Raw genomic sequence first — 21,060 nt, forward strand, 5'->3', positions numbered from 1 at the left:
ACTAGAAATCTCTTTCATGATCTATAACAAATGTATGACACTATAACCAGAAGTTAATAATAGAGGGTCATATAGGGAAAAAATATATACCTATTGCAAACTATATACTACAGTTAGTAGTATTTTAACATTCTTTCATAAACAGTAACAAATGTACTATACCAATACTATGAGTTAATAATGCAGGGGGGTTGGTTGGGGGATGGGAGGATTTGAGTTTTCTTTTTTTGTCTTTCTTTTCTGGAGTAATGCAAACGTTCTAAAAATTGAAAAAAAAAATAATTATGGTGATGGACGCGCAGCTGTATGATGGTACCGTGGGCAAGGGATTGTACACTTCGGATCTTTGGATAATTGTATGGTATGTGAACAATCTCAATAAAATTAAATTTAAAAAGAAAAACCAATAGGCTACAGATGTGTGGATCTATTTTGGGAATTTCAGTTATGTTCCATTGATCTATACGTCTATCTTTATACAAATACCACATGTATTGATTACTGTAGCTTTGCTGCACAATTTGAAACTGGAACATGTGAGTCCTCCAACTCTGCTCTTCTTTTGAAAAAAGTGTTTTGGCTATTTGGGGCCTCTTGCAATTCCACATGAATTTGAGGATCAGCTTTTCCATTTCTGCAAAATGCTGCTAGAATTGTGTTAGCAACTGCACTAAATGTGTAGACCATTTTGGATAATACTGACATCTTAACGGTATTAAGTTTCTTAATCCATGTCTGTGGGGTGTCTAATTTCTTTCAGCAATGCTTTGTACAGTTTAGTGTACAAGTCTTTTATATCTCTGGATAAATTTATTCCTAGATATTTCATTGTTTTCGAGGCTACTGTAAATGTAACTGTTTTCTCAACTTCCTCTTCAGAATATTTACTGCTATTATATAGAATAAATGATTTTTGTATGTTATCTTGTACTCTGTCATGCTGCTGAAACCATTAATTAGATGTAATAGTTTTCTTGTGAATTCCTTTGAATTCTCTCTGTATAAGATCATGTTGTCTGCAAATAGAGATACTTTTATGTCTTCCTTTCTGTTTTGGTTTGCTAAAGCTGACAAAATGCAGTAAGTCAGAAATGGACTGGCTTTTACAATGGGGATTTATTAACTTACAAGTTTACAGTTCTGAGGCTAAGAAAAATATCCAAATTAAGTCCTCAATAGTATGATACCTGGACTCTAAAGACCCACTGTCGATGAGCTTGAGCTCCTCTGTCAGATAACAAAGTACATGGTGACATCTGTTAGTCCTTCTCTCCTGGATTTCATTGATTTCAGCTTCTGACTTCAGTGGTTTCCTCTCTCAGCATCTGTGTACACTACTCTCTCAACTTCTCTGGGGCTTTCTTTTGTCTTTTATCCTCTTATAAAGGATTCCTAAAGGATTCCAATACGAAGATTAAGACCCGCCTTGAATGAAGTAGTTCGCATCTCAACTGCAATAACCAAATCAAAAGGTCACACCCACAATAGGTCTACAACCACAGGAATGGATTAGCTAATCTTTTCTGAACATGATTTTGGCTGGGGTACATACAATTTCAAACCATCACACTTTCCAGTTTGGATACTTTTAATTTCTTTTTCTTGCCTGATTGCCCTGGCTAGAACTTTTAGTACAATACTGAATAGCAGTAGCGAAAGGAGACATTTTTATCTTGTTTCTGACCTTAAGTGGAAGGTTTTTAATCTTTCATCATTGAGTATGATATTAGCTGCTGGTTTTTCATAAATATCCTTTATCATGCTGAAAAATTCCCTTCTATTTCCAATTTTCCGGGTGTTATAAAGAAAAGGGGGAAGCCAAGATAGCAGAACAGAGAGCTCTAGGATTCAGTTCATCCTCCAGGGCAGCTAGTAAACAGTCAGGAACTATCTGAAACAACTGTTTGGGGGCTCCAAAGACCAGAAAACCATACATCATCCAGAGAAGAGTAGAAAAAAGAGACTGATAAACTGTGGTGAAAATCTGTAAGTAGATCTCTCCATGCTGCAGAGGCTGGTACCCATCCCCCACTGGTATGGCAGGCCACCTCAGGAGCCACTCCTTGGCTGGAAATAGAAGTCTTCTTTCCCAAGAAATGGGTGTGTGTGTGTGTGTGTCCCAATTGTGGCTTTTGATTAGCAAATTCAGATTGCTGGGTTCCAACACCGAGGGTAGCTAAAGTTCCAAACTGCCCAGGACAGAAAACAGCCAGCAGCCTCTGTTTCAACTCTGTCCCTGTCAGGGGAGGAAGCAGAGCTTATTTAGAGACACAAGAACTTTTCTGGGAGGGCATGTAACAGTTTACTGAAGGGCAGCTCTTCCCCAAGGAAAGGTGGGTTGCAGGGGGTGGTGTATGTGGAGGGCAGGGAAAAGCCCAGAGCAGTTTACAATTTTTGATTAGAGAACTCAGACTGCAGGATCTGGAATCTGAGCAACAGTTTCAACCTGCCTGGGCAAAAGCAGCTGGCAGCTTCTGTCTCAACCACGGCCCCAGCAGGGGTGTAGTCAGTTGAGAATTAAAGGCACAGTATCACCTTAGGACTACAGGAAGAGTTGGCTGAAGACTGCCATCTGCTAGGCTTGCTAGGAAAGCACAGATTCGGGGAGCTATCAAAAGATTGGATTTTTCCAGGTCTCCTCCCCACGGTACTTTAGAACCAATCTACACCCCCTCTGTGGGTCCCTGGGCCTGTTTTGACTGGGAAAAACTGACTTGGGAAAGTCTTCTCCTCTGGAGGACCCTCCTCCCAGAATTAGCCCCCCAGGTAAAGCAGCTAGAGATAACAAAAGGAGTGTTAAAAATATAGAGAGAAAAATCAAAAACAAACAGATCAACACTCCTGGAGGAGGAACAGGGGAAAGAGAGCTTTCTCCTGAGGGTGAAACAATTGCACAAATAGTGTAATCTCAAAAATTGTACCGTATATCTAGGGCAAGAAACAGATGAATAAAAGCTGAAAAAAATCAGATTAAACATCAGTTATTCTACAGGTTGAGACTAAGTTGAACCAAATGTCAAAGAAGAGCTTTAGCACAAAGCCAATCAATAGGAAAACCCTAGAAAAAAAGAGAGAAACTGACCTCCAGAGTAAACTCATCAAGAAAATCAGATTACTAGACAACAGCAAAAAATTACAAGCCATACTAAGAAACAGAAAGATATGGCTCAATCAAAGGAACAAATTAAAACTCTGGAGATAGGATTTGAAACAACTAATCACTGATGTGCAAACAGATCTCCTAAATCAATTCAAGGATATGAAGAAAAATATGGCAAAGAGATCAAGGTTATTAAGAAGACAATGGGTGAACATAAAGAAGAATCTGAAAGCATCAAAGGGTACTGGATTCTATCAAATGCCCTTTCTGCATCTATTGAGAGTATCATGTGGGTTTTTTCCTTCATTCTATTTATGTGGTGTATTACATTGATTTTCATATGTTGAACCACCCTTGCATTCTTGAGATAAATCCTACTTGGTCATAGTGGATAATCTTTTTTAATATGCTGTTGGATTTGAGTGAAAAGAAAATTTTGATGCTACATATAGGTCAATTTCCCAGGTAACTTAAGCTGATCCCTTTGAGCACCAAATTAAAAAAAAAAGGGGGGGGGGGGGGTTAAAAGATCTTGCCTTCTTACATACAGTATGTTGAGTATAACTTAACCTTTTATAGATTATTCAGGATCATCATCATGAGCATATGAGCATACACTAAAGAAAGACACCTCCTGCAGAAACATCCTGAAATATAGTGCATTTGCACTAGCTAAAAATTACTATTCCCCGAGTTCTTCTGTCCATTTTTGATAATTTTTGTCTCTTTCCTAAATATTAATGTAATTATATTCAATGCAAACACACCTATACTTTTCCTATGGGCTAAGAAGCCAAACAATACAATATGATGGAATCAAGTATAAGACAAGACTAAAGGTAGAGACCAGAGATGTCTCCTATAACTAAAGGGCAAGAAATTTGGTCCACTGCTTTTCAAAAACTATCTTGGCTTCTCAGAAGGCCTTAGCTATTAGTGGGAACCTTGGATATGTTTCAGATAACCGAAATTCTTGAAGAAGTAACCTTTTGAAACGGCATGGGGTAAATGGAGATGGCAAATTATCCAGAAAGCTGCTGTGGGATTATGTCCTCAAAATATTCAGAGACTACTGCTATAGAATATGCATGAATTCCTATCTCAAAACAACCATCCGAGAGACTAGGACAACGCCTTGTATTCCCTAGAACCACGGTCCAATTCCCTATAGTGATAAAAGAAACTAAGATGGCAATGGATCAAGTTGCCGAAGATGTAGAGCTAAGAATGCCAGCCTATAATAAAAACCTAGGTCTCTATGCCCAGCCCAATTATTTAATATTTGTGTGACCTTGAGTCATTCTCTGAATCGATATAACCTTACACATAAAGGGGGGGTTATTTCCCTACCTTTTTCATAAGGCTGCTATTAGAATTAAAAATCAGATCAAGGACAACAGCATTCTGTAATCTGAAAAGCTCTCTACAGTATGCTTTCAATAATGCAATTTGAGCTTCACATTATTTTAAAGAGAAATCTGTGACTTACAACTTATTGTCATTAAAAAGGTTAGTACTTCATGATCCACAACAGAGTTTACACCTTCCTCTAATTTACTTATAAGAAGCCAAGAGAAATTTGTTATCTGGCGATAGATGTCAGTCTTGCCCTCCATGATTTTAAAAGTCAGACTGTCAGGGATAAGACTTTAAAGTATGTCTAAAATTGTGGCTTCTACACTGGGTAAAAATATACTTAGTATTCCACAGATCAAACAGTTAAGAAAATAAACCCTTAATCACAGATCTGTTTGGTTTAATGTGCTGAGTATCTAATCATCTTCTCCAAAAACTGTCTCAAGCTCTATTAAAGAAATCTGAAAATTTGCCAGAAGCAAAGAACATTTATTTTCATTGTCCTCTAATCAGGAGCCACTCACATGGTAGATAACTCAGAATCTTTTCTTTTCCATTGTTTACCCTTATTTAAAGGTTGATACTTAGAGAATTTGTCGGACCTTTAAAGAAACTGCTGAAGTTCGCATGCCCCTTAAAATACTGGTTCTGTATTTTTCTACCCTTTAATGTGCTTTCCCCATGCAAAATTCCCCACTCCCATCTCCAGCCCCACTCCTTCCAACCCATTCTTAGGAGGAAACAGACCAAGAAAAGGGAGCAAGTTCTACATACTCTAGATAACTATCTGCATTACTTGTCTAAGGTTAAAAAAACAGTATTTTTCTTGATATGAGAGAAAGCCTACAAAGGTTCCCAAACTTTCTTGGTTCGTGGTATCCTTGATGTCTCAATAATTTTTTTCCAAGCCACTTTTAGCACTAAAGGAATAACTAAAAGTTTTTTTTTATTAAGTAGTTAGGTCAAACAACTCAAGTATTTTGGTCCTATGAACTCAGCATTTGTTGGGTACTACACTACTTCTAAAACTTTGGTATCACTGCCATCCTCATTTCCTGTTTCTCATTTATTTTCACACAGTACTTGCTTATCACAGCAACCACCAAAATCCCAGCTTTGCAAAGATATAACTTCCCTGAAAGGATGTAGCAATCAACTGGTGAAACCCTGAACTACTGCAGCTAATAGAGTAGTGTCATACAGATGCTACAATATGTATCTCAAAAATTCCCAGGGCTCCCAGGTACACAATTTGGGAACCACAGCCTCATTCCAGTCCCCTGTGTAACAGCCCTTATAAAATTTAGGCCACTGGGCTACTACATACATCTAACTGGTTGATCAATTTAAATGTTAAAATAAATATATATAAATCTTTTAAAATTAAGATTTTAGAGGATTATCCAGTGAATGAACAGATGACTAGAAAAATGGGACAAAAAGTAAATACATAACAGGGGAGGAGGAGGAGTATGAGAATGTTTTGAGTGTTCTTTTTTACTTTTATTTTTATTCTCATTTTTATTTTTTGCAGTAAAGAAAATGTTCAAAAATTGTGGTGATGAATGCACAACTGTATGATGATACTGTGAATAACTGACTGTACACTTTGGATGATTTTATGGAATGTGAATATATCTCAATAAAATTGCATTTTAACAAAAACAGAAACACACCAAAAAAAAAAAAAAGGCTTTAGAGGAGAACTTACCTAAATCAAAATCATACATACAATAGGTCATCAAAATGTCATGAAGTAAAATCAACCCGGGATTATCCTGGCCTTCATAAAATTTGTTTGTTCGATCTGTTCTGTTAACATCTTTTTCTGAAGAGGAAAATCATCACATATTTGAAAACCTTTCAAAAATCAGATTTTTATAAAGCGCATATTCTAACAAGTACAGAATTATTTTTCTTGCTATTTTACTCTCTTCTCAATGATATACTTAATGAAAGAAAAAAATTCATCAAATTCCATTTTAGATATGCAATAAAATAACCTTTTGGAGTATTTTTTCAAAAATCAGGCCACCTCTTTATGGGCAGATTTTCAAACATTTTTCCATTTTTATCTAAACATAAAAACTTTTTAAATGAACAGTAGAAAACAATTTCAATGAATTAAAAGCAACATTAAGTAATATCCACATTAGTTAGCAATAAAAATGCCAGTCATGAACACGTAATGGGCAGTGTTACTTGAAAACAGTAACGAAAAAAAATTACTATGCAATCAAGCATAATCAGAGATTTTTTTCATACACAATTGCTTCATTCATTATGAGAAATATTATCAACTTCTTTGTCAAGTTCCATATCATCTTCATGACAAATTACTTCTTTATTCTCATAAATGCATCATTCAGTTTAGATATTATTTTAAGAAATGTATTTTAATTTTGGAAAGACAGAATCCACTGTTTGGAAACGACATTAAAAGCATATTTGGAAACATCACAATGAGTGTATTCAAAGTTCTATCAACAAATCAATTCACAAATATTGATGTCTACCAGTTTAGTCTAATCTATAGTCTACAACACTTGTTATACAGACTTTACAGCTGGAAAGGAATTCCCTAAACTTCAATTCCTCAGTAAATTAGGAAGATATCATTTAAAGAAACTCCAAATGATTACTCTATAATCAATTCTGTTTAAAAGTTAAAATTGCTCCACATAAAACTAAATAATCTGAAAACACTCTCAAAACTGGGTTGCAAAGAAATGGGAAGGTATTTTACAAAAGAGTAGAATCTAACAAGAAATGACATGAGTAGTTTATATTCTACTCATTTGTAGGGGCATTTTAAAAATTACTAGAACAGCACTCTAGCTATGAAGGTACCATACACTGGAACTTTTAAAAAGTGAACATATTATCTATAGAACTGTGAATACTTTTTTTTTTTTTTTTTACAAATAAGCAAAAACACACTACCAAAATAATTCATACTGTAAAATTTCATTTAAAAATGTCAAAATGTTCCATTCTCACTTCTTAATTGATAAAGATGTAAATAAAATTTAATTTTCAATACAATTTACATATCTATTATGTCAATATAGAATATTTGCCTGAATAAATACTATATAAACATGGTAAAAAGTAGTTTATACTCTCATGAACTAGCAATATTTCTTTCCTCTTACATAGATATTTAGTAATGACAAGTCAGGTAGAAATAGAAAAGGAGTCAAAAATGATATATAAAAATGATATATTATTAGGGAAGTATTTCTAGAAACTATTTCTAGAAAGAAAATGAGTAATAAAGTTAGGAAAAAAAGCCCTAGTTAAATCCAACTCTCCATCTATCTAACTTGATGTAGCCAAAAAAAGGCTGAAAAAAAAACCCACTATGCTGTCTGATTGCACTTTACATTCACCTCAAGTGGGCCATTAATGCTGCTCAGCAATAACACTCTATTTCCCTCATCCATTCACTCTTCCTGTTCATATAATCTATATCATCTTCTTTCTCCTCAACCTCCAACACCTTCTCCCTCATTCTAGTTCTCAGATGAGGATCTTGCTTCCTATCTCACTGAGAAAACAGAGGCTATCCAAAGAGAACTTCCACAGGCTTCCACTACTCTAACCACATAACTTTGTGTCCATAAAACCTTCCTTATCTACTGTCGCTATAAATGAGCTTTCATGATCTTGGCTAAGACCAACCCCTTCCCGCAAATATGAATGCCCCTCTTGGCTGCCCAAGGGCTTTGCTCCAGTAATTGTCTCCCTCTCCAGGAGCATCAATTTTTCCTCTCTACTTGGTCATTCCCAACAGCATTCTATCATACTGTTGCTTCTCTCACCATCATAAAAACCTTTCTTAACCCCAATTTCTCCCCTAATTGCTACCCCATTTCTCAACATCCTTTTAGAACAAAACTCCTTAAAAGAGTTGTATAAATTGTCTTCAAGTCCTCTCCTCTAATTTCCTCTTGAATTCATTCCAATTAGGTTATCATCTCTACCACTCCATCAAAACTCCTCTTTAATCAAAATGCCCAATCTTACTGCTCTAAGCAAAGGTGAAGACAAGTCTTCATTTCATTTGACATCTCAGCAACATTTGATAGTCATCCCTTCCTGAAATACTTTCTTCACTTGGTTTTTAGGACAGCACATTTTCACGTTTCTCCTTTTTCTCTGGCTGCTGCTTCTCAGTCTCCTTCACTAATTTCTATTAATTTTTCCTACTTATAATAAGTTCAAGTGCCTCAGAGCTCAGTTCTTGGAACTCTTCTCTTTGTTTACTCCCTTGGCAATTTTATCTAGTCTCCTACCATCCTGATGCTGATGACTCCTAACTTTATACCTCTAACTCCTGTACTTCCCCCGAATTCCAACCTTATATATATATATATCTATATATATCTACCTCCTACTCTACATGACTTGTGGTAATCCAATAGGCATCTCAAGTAGAGCTATTCTCCAGACAGCAGCAGCCAGAGTGATTATGTAAAACATAAGGCATCCTCTTGCTACCAGAAGGAAAACTGTAGTATTAACATTAAAACTCAATCTTCTTCAAAATGAGATTATTTTCAGAGTTAACACATGCAATTCAATACAATGGATGTGTATGATTTGTATATAGAGAACCATAAGAAAAAGCAACCTGAATGTAGCTCTGTGTGGAATAACGCTCCACTTTATTCACTAGACTAAGTTGCCGCTCTAAAGGGACCACTTCAACATGTGAATGAATTCAACCATTCTCAAGACTACCCAAATTTTCTTTTTAGATGTTAAACATTCCCTGAATTTAAAAAGGGGGCAAACATTTTAAAAGTGGAATTTTATTTAGAAAAAAATTTTTCTAAATTCTAAGTTTATTAAATGTACCCATGCTGTATAATGATACTATTTTATTTTTTTATAAAAATGGGATGTTTCAATCAGTGTTTCATTTGAGGTAGGCATTAAAAGAAATGAGAAAACAAAAATTTAAAGGGATTATTTGACTTGTCCAAGGATACAAGATACAAAGTAGAACACACATTAGAACCCAATCCCTTCTGCTACCAAGTGTAGTATCTTTCCACCAAACTACTCTCCAGTTGCATTAGTACAAAATCTACCATCAGTCTCTTCTCTTTATATTCAAAGGACACGATACAATCTGGATCCAAAAAAAAAAAAAAAAAAAACTTCCCTCTTCCACTTTTCTCATCCTCAGATAAATGCGCAGACTTCTCAGTACTCAAACTTCCTAAATGGTACTGCTTCTGAAAATGAAACCTGTCAGGTACAACTATACAGAAGTAACTATGCACTCCTAAAAATAGTACAGTACCCTAAATCACTAGCTTCATGTACAGATAAAGGTACATGGCTGAACAATAACAACAATCATCATCATTTCCTTCAATAACTTATATCAACTTGGTCTTTATCATAAAAGCCAGACAACCCAATACTATTTGGAAATAAGTCTAACACTTTGATGATAAAAGTCTAACAAACTGATTAAAATTTGTTAGCACCCTTTTTTAGAGATGTTTCATCACCTGAATTTACATCATTCACTGATGACACCAGGTGAATAGTTATTCTTTTTTCAAATACTGATGAAAGTTATCCAGTCATTTATTTAATTAAAAAAGTGAAATATACAAATATTTAGAGAAGGTCTGAAAGGATATAAACATCAGCCTAACCACAGTTTTACCTGGGTGATGGGAACAAAACTATTTTTTTTCTTCTTTTTGCTTATCTATAATTCTTAATTTTTCTATAACACAAACTACTTCTGTAATAAGGCAGAAAATAATGTTTTTAAAGAGAAAATTAATGAAATTAATTCTAAAAGCAAATACAGTTAAAAATTCACTTTTTGGAAATGAAAATTAAATATATCAATACTTACAAATATAATGACTAAATTCATATTCTTATCAGAAGAGGAACAACTAAAAACCCCAAACACACATACTAATGTTTTCCAATTCTGATTTCTCTTTTGAGCCCTAACTCTGTAGCATATATCTTCGCCTCTAAAATCTTACCAAGAAGACCTCAGTGTAAACTTGTCTTACATTTCCAAAATTGTTAAGAAAAAATTACCAATAAGACTTCTATAATCTCGTAATCTCGAATTTCTCTTCTCTTGTTCTTCGCTAACAGATTTCCACTGTAGTTTCATCCTGAAGTATTCTTCACTAAGGAAGAAAACAGTTTTACACCAAAGCTATTAGAACACTTCATCTTTAACATTTTTAACCAAGTTTTCTGTAAAGAATTTCAAAAACATTTATTTAAAGTTATGATAAATAAGTGAAAACAACCGAAAATAAAATAAACTAAAACATACCACAAACTTTCCATAGTAAACATTAACCTCGACCCTGAAAATCATACCTAAAATCATTCTAGTCATTAAATACTTTAGCCACTAAAGTTCCTGAATAATTATAAATACAAATGTAAACAACTTTTCTTAGTGTGACATATGAGTTTCAACTAGCTAATATGAAAATGTCAGAGAAACTGGTAAACATGAGAAAAGAAAGGACTGTCAGAGTTTGAGTATGCATATAATGGTGGAGCGTGGCTTTAAACCAAAACAGCTAAACTGACAAAATGGGAATAAGAAGTATACCTGGAAAGTTGGTCAGTGTTTCTTTTCTTTTCAAGTCTGAGAAATAATGTCATAGAAACACTCTTACAAAAAAAAAAAAAAAAAATGAAGAACCAGTTTATGCTACAAGAGCACCAGGGAAATAATTTAAAAGTAATTAACCTAAATAGTAAATACACTTCTTACGAGTCAAGATGAATGAGATATATTTAAAAATCTTGTATGAATAATTAGTTGTCTTTCAGTAGGCAAAAGGCTTGTACAGGGTAACTGAAACAATCACCACATTTTTACATATTTACAACATAACTGTAATGAGGTCTTTCTAAAAGGTGTTTCTAGTTTGAAATAATTACAGTGCTCAAAATTTTTAAATTAAGAAGATGAAAATAAAATTATTTTCCCAATCCTTACCCTATTCCAATTCCTCATCTAGAAACCCTATACTAATTTGAATGAGTAAGTTACTTGAACTTCTTTGATGAACACACAAAAGGCTATTACTTACATTTTTTGTTTTTGTAACTGAGTTCTCTCCTCCTTGGTACTGTCCCAAGGAAAATAACCCAGAAGAAATTTCCATGCTTGCTTTCTCAATGCATGACAAAGTCCCTGTAGAAAATACACATATTAGATGCGTTAGTAAAAAAGAACGTGATACTGCAAATTCATGAAACTTGCATGTAAATAAACAGGAAGACTAATATTTAAGAGATGGTTTTATAAATAAAAACTAGCTCAATTCAGTGAATACTATCTTGTTTTTGACTTCCAGATTTTAAGTACATCAGCAGCTGCCAAAAAGCTTTAAAAATTCAGTAGACTATATAGGAGACAGTGGTAGTGATGAATCACTCTCAGTTCAACCTTACTGGATAAGGTGACCGCCACCACAGTGCATGCATCCTTCACCCAACCCCCAGGATTTCAAGTAAGGAAGATTATCTTCCCCTGGGCTTATGGGTATCCCCCAGTCCATCCCAAGGGTCATCATAAGTATCTCACTCTGTTTCACTCAACCCAGGGGTATGAAGGCATCAGTTATCAAAGAAATAAGGGAGCTCATTCCCTCCCTTAAATAAATTTTAAATATTTTTTAAAAACTGAATACCAGCGGTTTATAACACAATTCATATTAGGGTATTTAAATTACCCCTCTAAATATCATCTGCTTCATATTATCAACATTTAAAATTCTTCCTTCAGAGTCAATATTCTTAGTCCACTCTTCCAGTGATACTGGTTCTCTCCTTTGAACAATAGGTCGTTCTCCCAAATCAATCTAAAATAAGAAGACAAGCAATCAATAAAGAGTATACCTTTAACCAATGAAGTGAAATAAAAATATACAAAAATTAAACCTAAAATCCACTTCCTCAGACATAAGTTCTAACATTTCTAATATCATCCTTTATTTTCCAATGTTTAGTTGATAAACTATAATAGTTAACATTACATACATTTTCCCTCCTACTAAACACACCAATAACTGGATTATAAATTCAGAAGAACTCCTATAAATTAAAATCATTTGTTATTTTCTTTTTAATTTTGTTATTTTGGGTTTCAATTACGTAAGTACAGAACATTCAACATGTAAATTCTACAACAAACCCTTCAAACTAAATGATATAGTACATTACTTAAAAAGAGAGAATGTATAATTATGTCATTAGTCATATTCTAAAATTAGTTTTTCTTTCAAACTAAAATTTGTACTTCTCAGAATTAATTCATGATCCATTAGCCTCTACTTGGCATTTTCTACAATTTTTGATTCAGTTAACAGATATTGGTAACTTATAAATACTACTTTCAAGATATGTCCTTTAATCAAGCACTACAATTTGGTATTCATCTTTTTCTACCTATGTGCAAGCCTAGAATTGTAGCAAATTCAAGTGTCTTTAAACACATATAAAAATTTGCCATACTTCAGAGCCAAAACCTATGTTACTCAAAAAAGAAAAAATGCACATAAGAATAAAAGCCCCAGAGCAGTGTCCTGACCAGTTACCTCTGTTGTCTAGTGAGGAAACATGCAAATTTGGAACAGAACTAAGGACTATGAGCAAGGCTCATTATTTACTGACTTCTGTGCATGTAAATGAAATAAACAACTTGCTTGGTATTATCAGAAAGTAATCAAGAAAAGAGAACTGACAGAAGTAAAGAAAATTTCAGTAATCAACAGAGAACAAATTAAGAATTTGATAACAGGACAAGCATTAGTTGTAAGAGATATTAGCAAAAAATTAAGAAAGGATTATGAGAAACAGGCAGATAACAAAACTGAGTTTCTATTTCTACAGGACTCTACACATTTAAAAAGCATTTCTTTTGTTGAAAATGTAAGAACTGTGGTAATATAAATCTCTACTCACTTTTGTGATGACTTCAAATCCTGGTTCTTCTTGTTGATTTATCTTTAGACCTGGAATAGCATCACTAAGAAAATCTGCCATTTCTGAAGGTGGTCGTTGATGAGTAGAGGAATCACTGCCTCTCAAACTATCAAAAATGTAGTTTGTGACTTTGGAAAATCCTCCCATAGTTACTGTATAAGGATCCTTTTTAATTTTCTATGTAGTTGAAAGAAAATGGTTAGCATTATTAATTCAAATAAAGGATACAAATATCCCATAATAGGCAAAAGGACAAAGTTAAAAGGGGGAATCAGAACTAAAACGGAGTGTTCTAAGATTATCTAAAAATTTTATTGTTTGCTTGGAAGAAAAATTTAAATTCTCTAAGTTAACCTTTCATTTGGTTAAAATATAATAAATGAAAAGTTAATGCTATTGATTAAATTGCAGATAAACAAATGATTTGCAGGCTTCTTTAAATCTGCATACATTAGAAATATATGCAGTGCTTACTTTCCAGTGGTGAATGGCCCACAACAGCTTTCTTCTGTCTAGCAGTCCTACCTTCACAAAAAAAAAAAATTTCTTGAAATGTGCAGTATCACACTAGTCTAACACAAAATATCTGAGAGCTAAATTTCAAAACTGATATTTAAGTATTACTGCCTGCTCATAAATATTTAGCAAAAATATGTTACTTGTTAAAGGCCAATCTTTAAAATGATTATTTTCACAATAAGAAAATTAGTTCCCTCACTTTTTATTTTAAATAATATTTAGCTCTCTTGTCTGCCCTCCTAAATATTCCCTCTTTTTCTTGTTAACCTCTATATCTTCAGATCCAAGAAGAAAGTACCTGGGACATAGTAAGCACTCAAGCATTTGCTGAATCAGAATAAGCAAATAAATGAAAAATTAAACAACTCTCCAGTTTATATGGAAATCTGAGTGAAAAATAAATTAAATTTTAGTTCTGTTTGTGTTAAGTGCACATTTTTAACCAAATGTAAGAACACACTCAAATACCTTAAGGAGTGTTAGATTATTGTGACCCCCAAACAACCTACTTAAATGGAAAGTAAAAATTCAAACCAGATTTTGCCTGTACCAATCAATAATGAAGTCAAAATGGCTTACCCAGTGACTCTACAACTAGTCAATGAAAGCTATGATAAAATGAAAGTCTACTAATATCCAATTTCAGTATTATGATAGAGGGAAATTTGCTTCAAGAGTAACTACGAACCAAGGAAGCTTCTGAGTTTTAGGAATAATATCACAGAAACTGGTTCCATAAAGTTCCACCCTCATCTCCCACTCCCACCCCACAGGCACCTGCCTCATTTTCTGTACTCTTGAAAGTGAGAGGTAAGAGGTATTTAATATAATGGAGTCAGATTAATTAGATTAATACAAGATAGATTTAGGAAACATACTTGTATTAAACCATAAGCTGGCTCATCAAGAAGATTTTCAAAAGACTGTGAAAGACTCTTATTCTGACAATTCACAAGAAGTGTTCTTTTATCCTGTGGAGACCTGTAATAAAATGAAGGGATTAGTAGAAAATACTAGCATACTCTATCAGTTACTACCTGAACCATTACTAATGCATAGTTGCTTTCATAACAAAAAAAAAAAAAATTTAATTTCTAATTCTAGAACTATTTCTCATTAATGAATATTAGCAAATTTTTAGTAACTACTTTAAATGTTTAAAAACTACACAAAACATCAAATACTACACTAACAAATGTAAAAGGGTTGAGGTGCCTTCTTATCCTTGGTAAAACCAAGAGTATTAAATTATAATGAAAACCCAGTTCTCATTTAGAATTACTGTACAAAAAACTTAAATGTATCTGCCTTTATTATGATACAAGTTAAAGAAATCCAAAATACACTTTAGAATTCATCAGTATACATACACACATATACAACTTATAGGAAAAATTTCTTATTTTGAAACCAACTTCATTCCATGGCTTGGCAGTATTGCCATATAAACTGTTAAAAAATATAAGATACAATACATTAATAATTTTTAAAAACCATTAATTAAGCTATTGTTACAAACACACACATGAACATACTTAACAAGACTGTAATGTACAGTTCAGAAAACAGTATGCTTTAAATTCTTATTTCTTCAGTTCTGGAAGCAAGTCTCTTCACATTTGTCAATAACTAGAAAATAAACAAAATGTTTTCCAAATAGACATCTGCTTAAGTTCAAGTAATTGGAAGAATTATCCAGTCTTTTTTCCTACTCAATGAGTTTTATGACCTAGTAAGTCAGCTGTAATAAATCCACACATTTTCGGTCCTTAAAATAAAAATTAAATGAGTTATTTTGCTGCTATCTACTTCTAGTTTATTATAAATGCTTGAGATAAGAACTTTAATAACAGTTATCTCTTCCCAATTCTAACATAACAGGATGTAAAAGCAATGCTAGTGGGATATGAAATCCAAAACAGGATCTTATTCTTACACAGTTAGAAACAGCACTCAATCTTCAGAGGCAATAGTAGCTAGTAAGCCCTTTTACTTTTTAAAAGAAGCTAAGGTTGAGTCAACTGACGTAGGAAAAAATCAGTACCTTTTAAAACATTCAATTGTCATTAAACACATTTTCTGAACATTTTTTGGGTGATGCCACACATTATCACAAGGCATTTTATTGATGATAGTTAACTTTTAAATGTAGCACCAGAAAAGAAAAGTAGCACTATAGATACATTTTTTCCCCTAGCACAGTACTGCTAGTGCTGTGATTATTATTTTGATTCTACCAATAATTTAAGGCAAATTTCTTCTTTAGAATCCAAATAAAAGAAATGGTCATGAAAGCCAAAATACTGGCTATGTGTATAGAGAGGGGATAAATACGCAAACTTCAGCTATCTGGATTCAGAGAATTATTGTGGCTCCATGTCTAAAACGGTGGCCACTAAACTGGAGGCGGAGAGAAGAAATGACTGCCCAACCAACCAGTAACAAAAACTTTTTTAAAAAGGTAGTAGTGTATTTCATTTTTTTATACCCAATGTCTGGTGGTAGGGAAGGGAGAGAAGCCCCAGGAGGAGAGATATGAGGAAATTTAGACTTGATTGCCCCTAAGGAAATCAACAAAAAATGAAAAAAGCACATCAGTTGAGAGACAAGTAGTATATTGCCAGGCATTGCAGAGCTCACCAAAAGGAGTGGTGGCATTCCCAGAATGTTATGTGTCCACCTGCTAGATTACAGAATTGATTTAATCTATAAACATCATGGATTTCAGGAAGCTGATCTCTCAAGCCAACGTTATTCAAGATTTTCAAACATATTAGAGCAGTAAGTTATAACTTTTAATGATACTAACACCAGTAATTCTACTAGAGCCTACGAACAGGCTTAAAGACAACCATGGTCTCATCAAGACTATAAAAGCACATCTTCTAAAAATTATAAAGTACTTTCCTGACTTTGGAGTGAGATTTTCTCCAAAGACCTCAAAATAAATTCAGAAATTATAACGGCTGAACATTATTTGCGTGCTGTGATTTAGTAGTAACTATCTTATATTGCTATTCAGAATGACCAATATGTAAAGCTAAGTAAATAAATAAAATATTACAAAAGATGTTAATCAGAAAAGGTGAATGAAAAATAAAAAGGTCCATAATATTTACAGTAAGAAAATTACATATGTTAACAAAAGGAATAAGCGAGGGGCTGAACCTATTTTAATTGGTTGGTGCTGTATGATGATACAAACAAGTTGATTTTTTAGAAGAATATTTTACTGCTTGAATATTTATGTATAAATTAAAAATTACCAAATACACAAAATAATTTTAACAGAATCAATAGGTCTCCTTCTTATCCCAGTAACCAACTTGGTTCAAGAAAGGTAAGAAAAATCTATTTGTGGCCCATTCTTCTACCCAAGTGAATACCATGTTTTAAATAGTGAGAAATCAAGGACCACTAACAAATATCAATAACTACAATTTTTCTCCTGGTAGATAAGAAAATGATTGAGAAATATTAAGTCTCAGAAGCTGTCTTACTTTGCACTGACTGATTCAATTGCTAAGACGGAAAGAAGGAACTATGCCTGGTTGGCCCAGCACCTTCCTTGCTGTTGTAAGGCTGTCCAACCCCAGCACAGGTGCAACTTCTGCTCATCTGCTTGGTAAAGCTCACTCTTGCAAGGAGTCCTACTCTTGGGGAAGGAAAACGTAATTCAGTACGGAAAGTATCAGAAAAACAATGTGGCCATGGATGCAATTCAAACTCTTCAATTTGGTTAAATCAAGAAAAATGAAGATACCTAGTCTGACTGATTCTTACATCTCTCTCAACTGGTTTTAAACTCAAAAGAAGACAAGAAGGGTGACCCTGGCATGGATTAGCCGGCATCCCTGTGAAGCTGAAACCAAGATTTTCCTTGACTACTCTCCATCCTGGTGTCTACAATGACCTCTGAACACAGGAATGAGTTGGGAAACATCATTTTGCTTGGAATCACTGCTCTAGGGACAGAAAGTGAGATCCCTGTGGGTAACACCTAGTAGAAGAAAAAACTGAGGATATTTGGGAACTCTTATTTCTTTGGACTTTAACTTGAAAATACCATTTACTGGATCACAACCAACAAGAATAAGGGCCTTTAATTTCTCCTTAAGAATTTGATAATGGGAGATGGCTTATATAAATTTGGGACTTTTAAAAAAAAATATTGGTGACTATTTGGAGTATATTCAACCATTTGGATTCATTAGCTAATTCATTAGCTAATCTCTGGTGAGCTATATGGCACAATGTAATTGGATATAATTTGTGATGGGAAAGATATTATGGAATATCTGTTTTCAGCCTTGGAGATAAAATGTTTGATGACATGTTCTTACACATTTCAGATCTTCCAGGGATCTCATTCTCTCCCAGAGCTTCAATTACTACCCACACACAGAAGACTTATCATGCTGGTTTGAATGTATTATGTCCCCCAGAAAAAGCCACATTCTTTGATACAATCTCGTGGGGCAGACATATTAGTGGGTATTAAGTTGGAATGTTTGGATTAGGTTGTTTGCATAGAAATCCACCCCACCCAACTGCAGTTGATAACTCTGATGAGATAATTTCCATGGAGGTGTGGCCCCACCCATTCAGCATGGGCCTTGATTACTGGAGCAGTGTATAAGCTCAGACAGGAGGAGCAAGCTTATTACAGCCAAGAGGGACATTCTGAAGAAAGCACAGGAGCTGCAGATGAGAGACAGTTTGAAGATGGACATTGAAAGCAGACTCTTGCTATGGAGAAGCTAAGAGAGGACAAACACCCCATGAGCAACTAAGAGTGACATTTTTGAGGAACTGCAGCCTAGAGAGGAATGTCCTGGGAGAAAGCCATTTTGAAACCAGAACTGTGGAGCAGATGCCAGTCACATGTCTTCCCAGCTAACAGAGGTTTTCCAGACACCATTGGCCATCCTCCAGTGAAGGTACCTGATTGCTGATGTGTTACCTTGGACACCTTATGGCCTTACGATTTTTAACTGTGTAACCAAATAAACCCCATTTAATAAAAGCCAATCCATCTCTGGTGTTTTGCATTCCGGCAGCATTAGCAAACTAGAACACTTACATGTTATATGCTCTCAGAGTGCTATATCTCCTTTATTCAGAGTACTTATAAAGATGACATTTTACATTTATTTGTGTGACTGATTAATGTTCATCTCTCACACAATATTATAAACTCCATGAAGGCAGGTACAATATCTTTTATGATTACTGTCTTCCAGCACTTAGCACAGTGCCTAGGACACAGAAGGCCCTCAGAAAAATACCTGTTGAATGAAAAAGTACGTAGGGAGGAACAAAATTGAGCTGGCCTTATGTTTTCAAATGGAAATACACACTTCTACTAAAGAAACTCTCCTTCTTCTCAGAACATATCTGATTGCTGAGGCTAGGAAAGAGTAAGGTACACGTGTGGTACAACCCCTTCCAGGCTTTCTCTTGCATTCTCTCTTGCCTGCCAACAGAGAAGGTGCTTTCTACTCTGCTCTCACACATATCGTAAGCAGTCTTCCCTCACTAGGGAGGCAGCCTGCGGTTGTCCAAAAGTGACAATAACTGGGTGAGATCAAAATTAATTTGGTGTGAATTATTATGAAACCACATGTCTAAGCCTCACCAATGAAGATATTTTTATCAACATCTGCCTGATTCTTATATTCTCAGTTGTTTACAAATTCAGAAAAGGAAACAAAGGTTCACTTACCATCCCCTCGTTAAAACACCAACAACACATATTCCAATTACACATATCCTTACATCTGCCTAAGTGGGTGTTGAGCCTATCCTTGAATCCATCCAGGACAGAAAACTATCTTCTAAGCAAAAACCTGTCTCCTTCTAACTTCTCTCTTTGGAGTCGTGCAAAACAAATACACAATTTATTTCTCATAATAACACTTTCAAAAATATTTATCAAATTGATAACTACCATGCCATATATTCATTCAACTAGTGTTTACTATACATCTATTATGTGCTAGGCACTGTGGCTACAAACTAGGGAGAAATGTAAACAAGATAAATGCAATCCCTGCCCTTACAGAGCTTATATTCTGGAGGATGAATACAAAAAGGTAAATAGACAAAATATTTTATGCTGTAAGAGCCATGAAGAAAGCAAGTAAGGGAATGACATAGGGACAGGGTATGAGGGTGGGAACCTACATTAGATGGGAGGGGGTCATCCAGGAAATCCTCTCTGAAGAAGTTATATTAAACTGAGACCTAAGAAAGGAAAGGCAAACATTACAGGCAGAAGACACAGCATGTGTAAAAGACCCTAAGACGAGAAAGAGCTTAGGGCATTTCAGGAACTGAAAGAAAACCATGTGGCTAGAATGTAAAAGAAAATGGCATGAGATGAACAGAGATAAGGCAGACCCTTATCGACATAATAAGAAGTTTGGATTTTATTTAAGGTTGCACTGAGACTCCTCTTCTTCAAGTTAAATCCCCATCTCCTACAAATATTTTTCATGTGACCATTTAGATCCCTCTCATTACACTTTTCCATGCAATATGAATTAATCTAGCACATTTAAAAGTGCCTAAAACAGAATCTAATTCTCTGAAGTATGATCTGACCAGCAAAGAATACAGTCTACCACTTCCCTCATCCAAGACACTACACGTTAATCAACGGTCTCAACTCAAAAAAGCCTTTTGTGACAGTTACATCACAACACTGATTGTTATTGAGCTTGCCACAATGTTAAAGCCCTTAAGTCTTTAACGCCTGCTACTCAACAGCTGTAACCTTCTGCCCAATGCATGGCCATTACCCCTCCTGAAATCTACTTAACCTCCTGGGTGGTAGCCGATTCACAGCTTCCAGCTTCAAGACTTAGGACCCATACCAACAACTAGGCCTGACAATCTTACAGTTACTGGTACTGATCACCATGCCTGGTGCCAACCAGAGGTGGTAAATGTGGTAGGGGAGAGAATCTCATGCAAGAAAACACAAGTTTTAGAAGGCTTAAGACTACTAAATCTTTCAAATTTTGGATCACTCCCAGCTTTATGTAATCTAAATTTAGGCAACGTGTCACTCTACTCTA

The 21,060-nt window shown here is 34.7% G+C and overlaps 1 protein-coding gene across 7 annotated transcripts in view; it reads right to left on the reverse strand.

Annotated features, from left to right (window-relative positions):
* The window catches only part of TBC1D15 (TBC1 domain family member 15), an 87,290-nt gene that overhangs the window by 26,096 nt on the left and 40,134 nt on the right, over positions 1-21,060 (reverse strand). For 3 of the 7 annotated variants that reach the window (XM_037845670.1, XM_037845671.1, XM_037845667.1), the window contains exons 6-13: positions 20,165-20,224; positions 14,857-14,959; positions 13,934-13,984; positions 13,439-13,636; positions 12,208-12,336; positions 11,563-11,666; positions 10,541-10,635; positions 6,168-6,284 (exon numbers count right to left, since the gene is read on the reverse strand). In XM_037845670.1, the coding sequence (XP_037701598.1) occupies positions 6,168-6,284; positions 10,541-10,635; positions 11,563-11,666; positions 12,208-12,336; positions 13,439-13,636; positions 13,934-13,984; positions 14,857-14,959; positions 20,165-20,224 (857 nt within the window). The remainder of the gene's footprint in view (positions 1-6,167; positions 6,285-10,540; positions 10,636-11,562; positions 11,667-12,207; positions 12,337-13,438; positions 13,637-13,933; positions 13,985-14,856; positions 14,960-20,164; positions 20,225-21,060) is intronic. The other 4 variants (XM_037845673.1, XM_037845672.1, XM_037845668.1 and 1 more) reach the window with 3 other exon arrangements.

This window comes from Choloepus didactylus, chromosome 8 (genome assembly GCF_015220235.1).
Source record: "Choloepus didactylus isolate mChoDid1 chromosome 8, mChoDid1.pri, whole genome shotgun sequence".
NCBI lineage: Eukaryota > Metazoa > Chordata > Mammalia > Pilosa > Megalonychidae > Choloepus > Choloepus didactylus.